The following is a 13,704-nucleotide window of genomic DNA, read 5'->3' as shown; positions in this document are numbered from 1 at the left end:
CGTAGCTGGTTTTAAGAAAGGTTTGGACAAATTCCTGGGGGAAGAGTTCATATTCTATTATTAAGACATGGGGGGAAGCCTCAGTAGCATGGGATGTTGCTAATCTTTGGGTTTGGCCAGGTACTAGTGACCCTGATTGGCCACTGTGAGAACGGGCTACTGGGCTTGATGGACCATTGGTCTGACCCAGTAAGGCTATACTTATGTTCTAATAATTTCCACAACTTCAATTTATGTTCTCTAGTTCTACTGGGTTTCCTTCTCTGGAAAACATTTGTTTGCATATTTAATACATTTCAAACATTGAGACATCTGCATCATATCACAGTATTCTTCAATGCAAGTCCCAGGGGCCAATGGCAGCCCTTAGATACCTTTGGGATGCCTCCCATTGACTTTCTGGAGGGGGCATGAAGGCCCTGCAATTCTACTTGGCTTCCTAAGCTCAGAGTAGAAAGGGGAAAGTGGATTGAGAAAGAGCTGCATGCTTGAAGGAGAAGGCATTTCTCAATAGATAAAAAGAGAATACATTTGGAAATGAAGTTTGAAGGTGGGCTGGTGGGGATTGATGTCATTGACAAACGCTGCTCAGCAGTGTTGCATCCCCACATGGGAAGATATTTGGTATATGTCCTTTAGCTCATTAAAATCTAAAGTGGCCCCCAGGTTATTTACTGAAGACCACTGCTCTAGGATATACAGATTCCAATCATCAATTTTCTTTTCATAAATCTTTTAGCACAAACCCCATATCATCTCTCACTTATGGCAAAACTTGTTGCAGTGGGTCAGTTACTCCCTTTAAATTACATTATAAAATCTATGCTATGAAATCTATTAAAAATACGTGTGGTAATATAGCTAATTATTAACTATAATTTTAGCATTATTCTATTTTTCCATAACTAAGAAAGTATTTGGTAACGCTCCATTGAAACTGCCCTTCCAGCAGGTCAGAAAATCACGCACAGACAGCAAGACAGACATACAAATTGCATGAATTTTACGCCGCATGCTTTCCCCCACTTGCTAGTTTCAATATTAAAATAAAAACTAATCTAGGGTGAAAATATTAAACCTCAGATGACTTAAAGAGCAGACTTCCAGCAGCTGCCATAATACCTTTACATTTGATTAAAGGGACCTCAGAAAAAACCTTCGGAGGGCAGCCTCAGGTCTCGGAAGCTCAGGTGTTTAGGATGAACCAATACGTGGTTCAACACAGGAGTAACGCGACCACAAAAAGATAACAGGAAAGAACCCGTCTCTCTCTGAGTCCCGCTTACCATTGCTCAAGAAGTAGAACACCATCTCTCCGGCTAGCCGCACAGGGAGCCAAGCTCCGGAAGTGACGACATAGACGCCACTACGCAGAAAGCACAAAAGACGTTTCTCCGCACAACTCGTTAGCCGGAAGTTGGAGAGAAGCACGGGAGCTTTCCCCGCCCAATACAACTTCTCCCGCTTTCAGATTGGAGCGCTTCTCCTGACGTCACCCCGGTAATTTTGCGCGCCAGGTTTGAATGTTGGCGGCGCGGTGATGATGGTAGCAGTACTGTTTTAGAGAGCGGGGGATTAAGAGGTGAGTAAAGTGTGTGTCCGCTTAATCCTGTTTGAGAAACCTATGGTGAATTTTTATTTACTGATAGAGAAGAGGGTCTGATGTATATAACCCCGAAAAGTTTCGCTGAGATCCAAAGATCGGCCTGTTTTCAAGAAGTGCCACTGGAATATAAATATGTAGGTTATGTATTGCTTTGCAAGTGAAAGTTGCAATACAAAATAATATTTTAAGTTGTATGTAGTATCTCTGTGGCTCACACTCACCTTTACTGTAAATGCGTTTGATCCTTTTGGCGCTTGGCGGGGTTGGTAGTGATGATTCCATGCCAAGTTTTTAACTTGCTACTGTATAGTCCTTCCTCCCCTCCCCCCTTGCAACTGTAGTGGACTGTGGATATGGATGCTGACCCAATCTCCTACTTTTCTTTTACTAAAAATTATTAGCACATGTTATTTGCTGCAGGGACCATAGAAATAAAATGCGTTTTGTGGTTGATAAGATGCGCTACTCTTTAGTAAAAGATTTCCTTAGTGGTTAATGCTTAACACAAGTAACTTAATCCTGCATTGCCCCAAGTACAAAATTATAACCTGTATATATAGAAACTGCTTTGAATGTGTAAATCCATCTCCTCTCCCTTCAAAAGCCACTCATAGGCCCACAATGTAGCAGCATTGCAAAAATAGCACTATGATGATTGAAGCACATAATTTAAATTTTTTGCATAGTGAAATTGTGACTAGTGGGGGAGAAACTTGCCTGACATGTGCACAGAGACTTTTTTTAAGTTGTGCATATGCCTAGATAAAAATAATAGTGTTAGCACACATCAGTGCCACTTATTCTTCATCACCTATGAGCATCACAAATATAACTATGCAAGGCTCATATTTAGGCAAGTGCAGATATACTGTATGTTTTGTTTTGCTTAGACACTTGCACACATTTGTTACTTACCATCTGCCTTTAACACTTGCGAATGCCTCCTTCCACTTATGAAAGAAGATAAAACTGGTAATTCAATTTGAAAAACTAATGTGAAATCCTCTCTTCAAGAAATTCAAAGTGACTCCTGACCTGGCAAAAACCTTTTAGTGCTAGAGTCCATTGATTCCTTCTGTCTATAGCATTTCCTTCAGTCTGAGCATTGCAAAAGAATACTTACTAATCTCATTAACATCCATTTAAATATACTTCACAGTTTGTGGCCATCTTTACTATTACATATGCTAACACCTGCACTCAAGCCCTTTGAGCATTCAATGTACAATGTGCATACAATCCCAGTGTTAACAACATGTATATCCTTGCAGTAGCTCTGAGCATCAGCCCCTTAGTTTGTTAAAGATTTATGTCTTGGCTATCCTAGTGGACCAGTTAAAAAACCTATCATACAAAAAGGTGGCGGGGGACCTAGCACTGGATCAATCTAATGAAGGCATTTTTAGTTTGTTTTTACCAGGATTAGCTCAAAGTGGATTATAATAAGTAGAGTTTATAGCAGGATTCCTCCATAAAAATAGTTTAACCCTACTGTTCCTACAGTACTAAATATAAGATCATAATTATTTATTAAATACAATGAAAAGAGAGATACTTAATTATTACCCTCCTAAAAGTATGGTAGAATCTAATATCCCTAATTTCACAAGGTAACTTATTCTAGATATTATGACTGCTACCAATTAATGATTGGCAGCTAGTAATAATTTTATGACAGATTGATACAGAAGGATCTAATCAATCTGATGTCCCTTGAGGACCTCTATTACCGCCTAGCTAAATATGAAGAGATCATGTACTGGCAATATTCAGGGCCTTGACCATAAAGAATCTTAAATATGAACCCTAAGAACTTAAAATGTATTTTCGCCCTCACTGGCAGCCAGTGTAGTCTTACTGATCTTGCCAGTCCATTATTAGTCAAACTACCTCTCAACAATAACTTTTGCTGTTGCAATCTGAATTCTCTGAATATTAGCAATGAAGTAACTAAGTACACTTCTCCCTAGTATTCGCTGTGATAGGGGATTAACAGAATCACAAATACAGAAAAACCGCAAATAAGTGTGGGCCATAAGTTATTCGCTGTTTTCTATTAAAAACCATCGTGAATATAGTGAAACCACGAATACCATGATGGGAGACCTGGTCTGTTCCTGAAGGAGAGGCAAAACACGGTGAAGAAAGTGCTGGGAATCAGCTGTTTTCTCTGTAAATGCTTGGCATCGGCTATTTCTCTATGCAAGCTGATGTAATTTGGGGGAGGAGCCAGCAAGCTAAAAAACGTGAATAATTGAAACCGCGAATGCTGAAACCACGAATATGGAGGGAGAAGTGTAATATATTTAAAGCAATTCAGAGAACAAATGTCTTCGCTCAGTGTGGTATAAGGCTCTGGAATTCATTGCCAAAGGATATGATAAAAGCTGTTGGCATATCAGGGTTTAAAAAGATTTCAATAAGTTCCTGGAAGAAAAGTCCATAAACCATTAGGGCTTCCTTGATGAATCCATGCAGCAAATGCACCAAAACCCTTTAAATTCCTATAGGCTTTAGTGCATTTGCTATGCTGGCCCACACTAATTTGTTTGGTAAAGGAAGCCCTTAATGTGCTTAAGGAAAATCCACTGCTTATTGCTGGGATAAGCAGCATATTATCTATTTACTCTCGGGATTCTCTTAGCTTCTTGTGATCTGGATTGGCCACTGTTTGGAAACAGGATGCTGAGCTTTGTTATTCCAGTTTGTCCCAATAGGATAATTCTCATTTAGAGTTTGTTGTTGGAACTGTAAAAACTAAATATTTTAAATGTATTTTTAGAGAGATTTATCCAATTCAGTGTACACACAGGAATAACTTTACATAGGCAACTTACATTGTAGTAACAACATAACAATAGTAAAATGACCAAATGTCAGTGTAATTTGCAATTAGAACAGTGCTGTTAACTTGGAAATAGTCAAGTTAATTTATACCAAAAGATGCATGATAGCATCAGCATGGTATCTCTTTCTCTCTCACCCCCTCCACTCACCCCTTGTGGGTCCAGCATCCATGTTGCCTCACTCCACCACACCCAGCCAACCACCTCTCTTGCTTGCACCCTGAATTTCTTCCCTGCTGCCTATGGTCTGGAATTCCCATATCCCTCGCTCCATGGCCAAACATCTCTTCCTCCCTTCCTACCACCCCTTTCTGATCTGAATCACTCTCTACAGTTCCCCCCCCACCCCCACTTGTAGGTCCAGCATCCATGTTCCCTCACCCCACCATCTCTCTCATTTTCATCTTTTCCTCCCTTCTGGTCTGGGTCACTTTCTTCTCCAATACAAAACCAATTCTATTCTCTTCTGGTGCAAGAGAAGGTAAACTTAGAACTTATTTTATGAAGAATCTTAACAAGTGGAGAAAAAAAGACCTTGGTTAAAGCCAATAATGGCTAGGTAGCCACTAGTCAAAACAGATACTACCAAACGTACAAGCTTACAGAGTGGTCTCGTAACAGTCATAGGTCATTAAAAAAAACTCCACTTGTATTTTGTTATAACAAAGTAATGGTCCCATCCTCCCCTCGCATCAGGAATTAGTCACACTTTCAGTTTGTGAGAAAAGCACTGCCCACAGTAGAGAGAGACTTTGCAGAGTAAAGTAATGTAATTTAGTTTTTCTCTTGCACAAAAATTGGCAAGGTAGGCACACAGAAGTTTACATGATCACACAATATATAGTTAGTTCATATCTTAATTAGTCCCTCCTGCCTCTCTGCCTCTTCTAGCATCTCCACCCCTAATTACTTCTCCCATTACCATTATTCCCCAGACCCCTGACTCTATTTACAATTGCCCATATTTGGGCACTCACTCCTCCCCTCACATGATCAGCTTCTTGAACAATAGTCCTTGTAGTTAGTTCTGCTGTCACCTCTAATTCAATGATCACTTTAGAGGCATTGTATTCAGTAACAAATATTGTCCCAGGAATGCCCCCCTCCTTTCTCCTGACTCAGCAAGTGTTTCTTACTTCTATATGCACATAGGGCTCCTTTTACAAAGGCACGCTAGGGCCTTAATGCACGGAATAGCGCACGCTAATATGCCATGTGCGCTAGCCGCTACTGCCTCCTTTTGAACAGGCGGTAGATTTTTGGCTAGCGTGCGCTAATCCGGTGCGTGTGGTAAAACCCGTAGCGCACCTTCATAAAAGGAGCCCATAGTGTTAGACAAATTCCCTCTGCTGGAATTTGTGTTATAACTTCCATTAGTGTCTTTAGTTTGTAGTTTCTTTTCTTCTTCTTTATCATACTTGATTAGATGTATTATATGTAAGTGTTAAATTTTTTAATGTGTTTTATTATCTTGCAACAATTAACATTAGAAAATATATTAGTATTTTCATTTCTCACAGGAGAGGGTAGAATTGGTTTTGTATTGGATAATTTTCTGCTCTTTCCTTCTCTCTCTTTTTTTCAATTCTTTATTTATAATTTTAACTATTGACAATTATACAAGTCAAAAAAGCAAAAACAACCTGCATAGAAAACATATCATTACATTGCCTTCTCATTATTTCAAAAGAAGGAGATAAAAAATATTATAATAATAATTCTTTAAACTGTAGGTTATAGTTAGTCCACCATAAATGGAGAAGGAGCTGAAATTTAACTGAGATTTAACAACTTAAAAAATTTTCAAAGGTAAACTAAAAATGAGGCTATACAAGTCCTGAATTTTTCTTTACTGAGCTAACAAGCGATAACAAAACTCAAGAAATAACAGTGGATTGGCCTTTAGCAGAAATAAATCTAAATAATTGCTGCGGCTCATAAAAAAACATATCTGTTTTCCTTAAACACCAAAACGCACTTGCAGGGATATCTCAAAACAGAGGTTACTCCCATTTGAAGAACCTATGGTCTCATAATCAAAAACTTGTTTTCTTCTCTTTTGGGTAGGACGGGACACATCTGGATACATTCTTATCAAATTAGACAAAAAGGGAACATAACATAACAACTCACTCGTATACCACAAATACCATTAAGTTCTATGCGGTTCACAAAGATTAGCAATACAAATGAATAAACATCCAAAACTTCAAAAAGATTCTATAAAAAAGATGCATCTTTAAAGCACTTCGAAATTGTTGATACGAGTTTGAAAGTGTGAATATGTGAGTCAGATCGCTAATCCATGAGGCTGCCTGGAACATCTTTATATTTCAAAAACAATTAAAGCTAAGCATCCATTCCCTATCAGAGTCTATAGCAAATTGCACCAGTAATATAGCCTCAACCTGGACTTCAGTATCCAACTTCTCCAGGAAATCAGATAAGTCCAAACTAGAGAGCTGAACGGGGATGACGGGAATCCCGCGGGTTCCCCCTTTGGGTCACGGGGATCCCATGGGGACGCCTCCTAGGGTCGCGGGGATCCTGCGGGTGTTGTTGCAACTCGAGCTGCGAGGCTCATCTTCTTTTTCCTACCTGCCCTGCCGCAGCACACAGTCGATCAGAAGTCTTCCCCGATGTCGGCGCTGACATCGGAGGGAGGGCTTAAGCAAAGCCTTCCCTCCTTCCGACGTCAGCGCTGACATCGGGGAAGACATCTGGTCGGCTATGTGTGCTGGGGCAGTGCAGGCAGGAAATAGAAGACGAGCCTCGCGGTTCGAGCTCCATTTTGCTGGTAATTTGCTTGCAGTTGAGGGCTGGGAGGTGGAACACAAAAGTGGGGAGGGAGTGCGTTTTTGGACACAAGGCATGAACTTAGGAAAGAGGATGGAGGAAGGGAGGGAAAGAGATGCTGAAGTGGGGGAGGGAGTGCGTTTTTGGACACAAGGCATGAACTTGGGAAAGAGATGTTGAGGTGGGGGAGGAAATGCGTTTTTGGACACAGAAGGCATGAACTTGGGAGAGAGGAAGGGAGGGAAAGAGATGGTTTACACGGGAATGGAAGAAAGGAGAATTTTTGGTCATAGGGAGGAAGGGAGGTACAGATGAGAGGGAGAAATAGTGTGGAAAGGGAACAGTGGGACAGATTGAAATGGATGCAAGAGGGAGGAATGTTGGACATAGTGGTGAAGGGAATGGAGGGAGAGATGTGGCATGGTGCTGGAGAGGGGTGATAGAAGGAGAAATATTGGGCATGGGGCTGGTGGGCAGGCACGAAAGATGAGAAAGGGATAAATGCTGGACCATGGTAGGAGGAACCAATGGACAGCAACAGAAGAATTTACAGAAGATCGGAAAGCGGAAAAAAGAAACTGGGACCAACTTTATGGAAAAATAAGTCTCCAGACAACAAAGGTAAAAAACAGAATTTATTGACTAAAATATGTTAGCTTTGGGAAACGTATATAGCAGATGTCTTTGTATTGTGTTCAAAAGAAAAGGAAATGCATTTCTGGTTTTATTTCTACAGTGTTGAAGTACTTGCTGACCCTTGCTATGACTGGTGGGGATCCCCAAGCACCGCCAGCAGAGGACCTCCTCTAGAGATGGCCAGAACTCCCCTCCACCAAGCACAGCAGTCACTAGCAGCATCTATGAGCCACTGAGGTGCCAGCATCTGTGACTCAGGGACGCTACTGCTGCCTTTTAAGCTTGGCAAAAGGGACCCCCGGATGACTGCAAAGGAAGTCCTCAGCTGACAGCTTGGGGGTTCTCAATCAGCTGAGTATTTATATTTTATATTTACATTAGAGGCTCTGGTAAAAACCCGTTTACACAGTATGTATTCTTCCCAATTAATATTTCCAAATTAATAAAGTCTCTTTGCTTATTTGTAAATGGATCTCTACCAGAGCCTTTAATTCAGTAGCATAATTAAATGAAATAACTATTTCTGAAGTTTGTAGGGACAGGCGGAGACGGGTGGGATTCCTCGCGGGGACGGGTGGGATTTTGGTGGGGACAGGTAGGATTTCTGTCCCTGTGCAACTCTCTAGTCCAAACTATCTGCAGACAAATTCTGCTGGTTAGGACTTTGAGACTTAATCCATCTAGGTCGGTGGTCTCAAACTCAAACCCTTTTCAGGGCCACATTTTGGATTTGTGGGTGCTCAGAGGGCCTCAGAAAAAAAAATAGTTAATGTCTTATTAAAGAAATGACAATTTTGCATGAGGTAAAACTCTTCATAGTTTATAAATCTTTCCTTTTGGCTAAGTCTTAATAATAATATTGTCATTTATAGCTAAAGAGACATATGATCAAGAAACTGTTTTATTTTACTTTTGTGATTATGATAAACATAATAGTACCTGGCGGGCCGCGTGTTTGAGATCACTGGTCTAGGTAAATAAAATATTTTGGAGAGAGGAGGATGTGAGGTCTCTGGTACCTTCAGAACTTCATTCAAATATCTTTTAAACATAGCAAGCGCAGTTGTCGGAAATATTTTTGGGAAGTTCATAATCCTAAGATTACACCTCCTAATAGAGTTTTCCATCATTTCTTGTTTGAAGTGTAACTTGTACTATCTTTAACCCAAGTCAGAGCTTGTATTTAAGTCCTGGATTCCACATCATCCAATTTATTTTCTAACATTAATACTTTAGTCTTAAGTTCAGGTTTTCTGAGAGTACTGTAGTATATTTCAAGGAAAGCTGTTCCATTTGACTTCCCAGAGACAATTGTAAATTAGAAATCGTCTCCCAAAGGGATTCCATGTTAAAGACCTTAGGTATCTGTAAAAGGGCAAACTCCGTTCTGAGCCCTGTAATGGAAAAAACAGTACCTGTCGCTGCAGTATTACTCTCTAACATTATCACTGGGTTTCCTTGAGCTTGTTCTGCTCTTCCCGCTGATTGCAGTGATGGTAAAAACTCCTCCTGCCTCTGTTCAGGGACAACCGTTCCACCCTCCTGGCCTGGCAGGAGAACGCCCTGAGTTGGTTCAGCCTTCAACAGCTCCTCCGTTACTCCAGGGCGCATCGGCGGGCTCTACTCTTCCAGCAAAAGAGTGGCTTCCTCAAAAGAGAATTTGTGCACCTCAGCCTGTGCGCTCTCTCCTACCGAGGCAAAATCCTCCGGTTGTGTTGTTCGGGAGCTGCGCTCCACAAAGCGATCCATCGATCCGGTCTGTGCAGCAACTAATTCCTCTGGGAAAAACCAGAGCTTCGATTTACGTTTCACCATTAGGCAAAGCAGGGAAATTTTTCAAAAATGACCGCAACTGCATCTCTCTGTAGACCTCAAGCTGCCATCTTGGGTAAGCTCCTCCTCTCTTTCCTTCTCTTTACTATTCTTGTGTCACTTTATTCTCCCCCCACCCCACACTTATACGGGTCCAGCATCCATGTCCCTTCCTCTCCCCTCCCCCTTCTTCAGGGTCTGCCCTCTCTCACTTTGACTGCTCCTTATCCAACAACCCCCTCCTTCCCCCAGGTGGGTCTGGCTTCTGCTCAACTTCTCTCCCCATGTAGAGCAAGTATCTCTTACCCAAGAGCCCTTCCAAAGCAGAAACGATGGCCAGCCAGCAGAGGCAGTGCTGTAAACAGGCTGCTTGCTGCCAGCCCACCAGGGCCTTTCCTCTGCCATATCGGCTCTACACAGGGAGGTCAATCAGAGGACAGACCCGCATGGGGGAATAGGAGGGGGTTGTCAGGTCAGGACGAGGAGTGTGAGAGACAAATTCTGCGCAGGTGAGAAACTCTGCGTTGCGCAGAATTCTGCCAGGAGTATACTGTACTAAGTTGACTGGAGTTTTGTCTGAACAAACCTGTCTTAAATGAAGGTATGAACCTCTCTTCCTTTGTTTGTTTCGGAAGCCTGTGCTATGAGTTGGCTGGACTTTTCTTTATACTGAGAATATACAAGAAGAATGTCAAAATAAAGCCTTCTGTAAGTTGGGAGTATATGAAGTTTAGTCTTGTATGAACTCTGTTCCACTGTGTATTGAACAGGAAGCTAGAAGAGTATTCACAGAAAACTTGTTTCTGACCACCTGATTCTTTGTTGTGGAAATTTATAATTACAGTTATATTTTAATAAATTTACAGTGGCTGTGTTGAGATGATGGCAGCAGCTACACCAAGGAAGAGGAAGCAGCGCTCTCTTAGCCCAGACAGGTGAGTTTTATCAATGTGTGTGATACAATATATCACCTACACACATAGAAGCCTTGCTATTGGTTCTACTTGATTCCCTATGGAAACACTTGTATTTCTTAAACCATGTAAAGGAAGTTAGTCTTGCCATTATACCGTATTTTTCGCTCCATAAGACACACCTGACCATAAGATGCACCCTAGATTTAGGGCTCCTTTTACGAAGGTGCGCTAGCATTTTTAACGCACGCACCAGATTAGTGCACACTAGCCGAAAAACTACTGCCTGCTCAAGAGGAGGCGGTAGCGGCTAGTGCATGCGGAATTTTAGCGCGCGCTATTCTGCGCGTTAAGGCTCTAACACGCTTTCGTAAAAGGAACCCTTAGAGTAGGAAAACAAGAAAAAAAACATTCTGAACCAAATTGTGTACTAACATACCAGGCTCTGCACCCAGCCCCCCCACTCCCTGCTAGGCTCTGCATCCAACCCCACACTCCTTGCCAGGTTCTGCACTCTGTCCCCCTTCCCCTACTAATTGTAATGCAATTTTTTCCTTTCATTTTTCATATACACACAGCAGATATAAATTCTCAAAACTGACACATTTTGATCACTAAATTGAAAATAAAATAATTTTTCCTACCTTTTGTTATCTGGGGATTTAATTAGTTTCTGGTTGGAATTCCTTCTGACTGTGAATCCAACATTTTTATCACAATCCAGCCCCATCCCCTTTGGGTCCAGGTCTCTATCTCTTTCTGTCTTCTGCTTACAAACCCCTCCCATGTCCAGCATTTGTTCTTCTTTCTTCCAGGTCTTTCTCTGCTTCTCTCTCTCTCCTTCCTTCCTCCCTCTCTCTGGTCCAGAATCTTTCCACCTCTCTGCAGTCTCTCTCTCTCTTCCCTCTATACACCCCCAAGTCCAACATCTGCCCCCCTTTCTTCTGCCTCCCTTTTGTTTCAGGTTTCTTCCTCTCTCTATCATCTTTCTGCTAACATTTTGAGTGTGCTTCCCCTCTCTACTCCCTCTAGTCCAGCATTTGTCTTGTCTTAAAGTCTGTTTTCCTGCCACTCTTCAAGGTCCTTTGGAAGCCTACTCTCACTCTCACTCCCCCCCTCCCCCGATGTCCAGATCCAGCATCCTGCCGGGGCCCTCATGATGGGCGGGGCCTTATTTCCAAGCTGCTTCCTGACCCAGCGAGAGAGGTCGTTTTCTATGCTATGATCACCGCTTACCTAATTACGGCAGCCTGCAGAGCGAACTTAGCAGACTGCTATTGGCCTCCGAAGCACATTGCCTCTGCTGCGGTCATGCCTCTGATGTCACAGGAGGGGCGGGACCGTGGCAGAAGCAACGTGCTTCGGAGGCCAATGGCAGCCTGCTAAGTTCACTCTACAGGCTGTCGTAATTAGGTCAGTGGCGGTCACAGTGTGGAAGACGACCTCTCACTGGGCCAGGAAGCAGCTTGGAGGTAAGGCCCCGCACGTCGCGAGGGCGGCACACTGGATCTGGACACCACGGGGTGAGGGGAGGCTTCGGGCGCTCGATGACGCTAGGGAGAGCTGAATGGTGTGTTGGTATTTAAAAAGGTACGCCGGGGTGGGGTACCTTAGCTACATAAGATGCACTGACATTTCCACCCACTTTTGGGTGGGAAAAAAGTGCGTCTTATGGAGCGAAAAATACGGTAATGCTGTTTCATTTGTTTTTTGGACAATTCTAAAGACCAATAATGCTAAGTAAAACTTATTCATGTGCATATTAGAGGCTTTTAAGCTTTACTGTCTTAACTAGCAGAATGCAGCTGAAACTCTTCCTAAGGGTTTAAAGTTGGGGGGGGGGGGCTTCTCTATAATACCAAACACTTTTAAAAGTTCTGGGATTTCACATACTTTTAAAAACATCACTTCTAACCCCACCTATTCTCCCAGCCCCTGTGCAACTAGTGATATTTTCTGTGGCCCAAATTTAGTTCTTGGATGCATTTCAATGTAAAAATGAGGACCAAAGTTATAGATGATAACCCTTACATTTTTTCTAACCCAACAGAAATGGGAAACAATTCAACAAAAGGTGCTCAGAATTTAATGGACTAGTATGAACTTTCCCATATGGAAAAATTTGATTTTTAAAAAGACAAAAAGTTAGAAAATGGGCCAAATCAAAGAAATAAGCCCTCCTCCCCCCCCAAAAAAAAAGATCCAGTGTGTTTCTGTGGGAGGGGTTCCAGCTTTTACAGCATAGAAATTTCCACACAGTGAAACAAAGCAATTATGGGATTCTTCCTTTCCATTTCCCCTGCCTGCAGTCTCTGTTCTTTCAGCCCCGCCCAACCCCCCCCCCCACACACACTTGATTCCCCCCCCCCAACTGCCCCTCTCCTATATACCCACAAGGTTTAGAAATAATTCCCTGTTATGTACTGCATTTATTTCATTTTCTTGTTCTTTTCACTGTGAAATTTTGACTGAATTGTATGCTATATAATATCTGTTGCCATGGGCAACAGATTAAGGCAGGGTCAGATTAAGACATTAGCAAATTGGAGCATACCTAGTGATCAAAGTTTAGGGGAGCCCTGGCAAATAAGTTCAGAACTCAGGTGGTTAGGATTGCCAGTTGGGTGTTTTTTTTTTTTTGGGGGGGGGGTGTTCCTACTTATTTTACATTTATATGCTGAAGCTAAGAGGATGACCATGTCTGCATGTTTTTGAGTCTAAAATCTGTACCTACAGGTAGCCAATCCTCTTTCTTTCCCCCCCCACCTCCGCCTTCCCTGTGTGAGTGAACCTGCTTTCAATTTTTTACAGGGTTAGTAGCAGCAGAGACTGTAGGTAGGATCCAGCCAATGGGAAGATAGCAGGAACCAGCACTATTGAAAGAGAATACCCCTCTATCAGAAGGCACAGAATAGTGAGAAACTAGAAAATATAGATAGGGGCTTTAGCCCAGTGAGGAGCACAAAGAGCTGGGAAAGGAAGGGAAGGAGGGAGGTTAGGTCTAGAAGAGAGGACTTGATCGGGGAGAGAGATTGACTTGTGAAAGTTGGAAGCATTGAATCCCTGGAGTGAGAAGAGGTTGACCTGTGGAAGA

At 42.3% G+C, this 13,704-nt stretch overlaps 2 protein-coding genes across 4 annotated transcripts in view; one reads left to right on the top strand and one right to left on the bottom strand.

The window, feature by feature from the left end:
* Positions 1 to 1,407, bottom strand: part of CCDC25 (coiled-coil domain containing 25) — a 57,466-nt gene extending 56,059 nt beyond the window's left edge. Inside the window, exon 1 of one of the 3 annotated variants that reach the window (XM_033937532.1) lies at positions 1,287 to 1,407. In XM_033937532.1, the coding sequence (XP_033793423.1) occupies positions 1,287 to 1,311 (25 nt within the window). In that variant the 5' untranslated portion in view covers positions 1,312 to 1,407. Of the gene's footprint in view, positions 1 to 1,122; positions 1,263 to 1,286 lie in introns of those variants that run through there. The other 2 variants (XM_033937533.1, XM_033937534.1) reach the window with 2 other exon arrangements.
* An 8-nt stretch (positions 1,408 to 1,415) lies between these two features.
* Positions 1,416 to 13,704, top strand: part of ESCO2 (establishment of sister chromatid cohesion N-acetyltransferase 2) — a 119,118-nt gene continuing 106,829 nt past the window's right edge. The window contains exons 1-2 of the mRNA XM_033937531.1: positions 1,416 to 1,582; positions 10,563 to 10,631. Coding sequence (XP_033793422.1) covers positions 10,576 to 10,631 — 56 coding nt within the window. The 5' untranslated portion in view covers positions 1,416 to 1,582; positions 10,563 to 10,575. The remainder of the gene's footprint in view (positions 1,583 to 10,562; positions 10,632 to 13,704) is intronic.

The sequence above is a fragment of the Geotrypetes seraphini genome, chromosome 3 (genome assembly GCF_902459505.1).
Source record: "Geotrypetes seraphini chromosome 3, aGeoSer1.1, whole genome shotgun sequence".
NCBI classification, from domain to species: domain Eukaryota; kingdom Metazoa; phylum Chordata; class Amphibia; order Gymnophiona; family Dermophiidae; genus Geotrypetes; species Geotrypetes seraphini.
The sequence above is the reverse complement of the archived record's forward strand: the minus strand, read 5'-3'. Positions and strand labels throughout refer to the sequence as shown.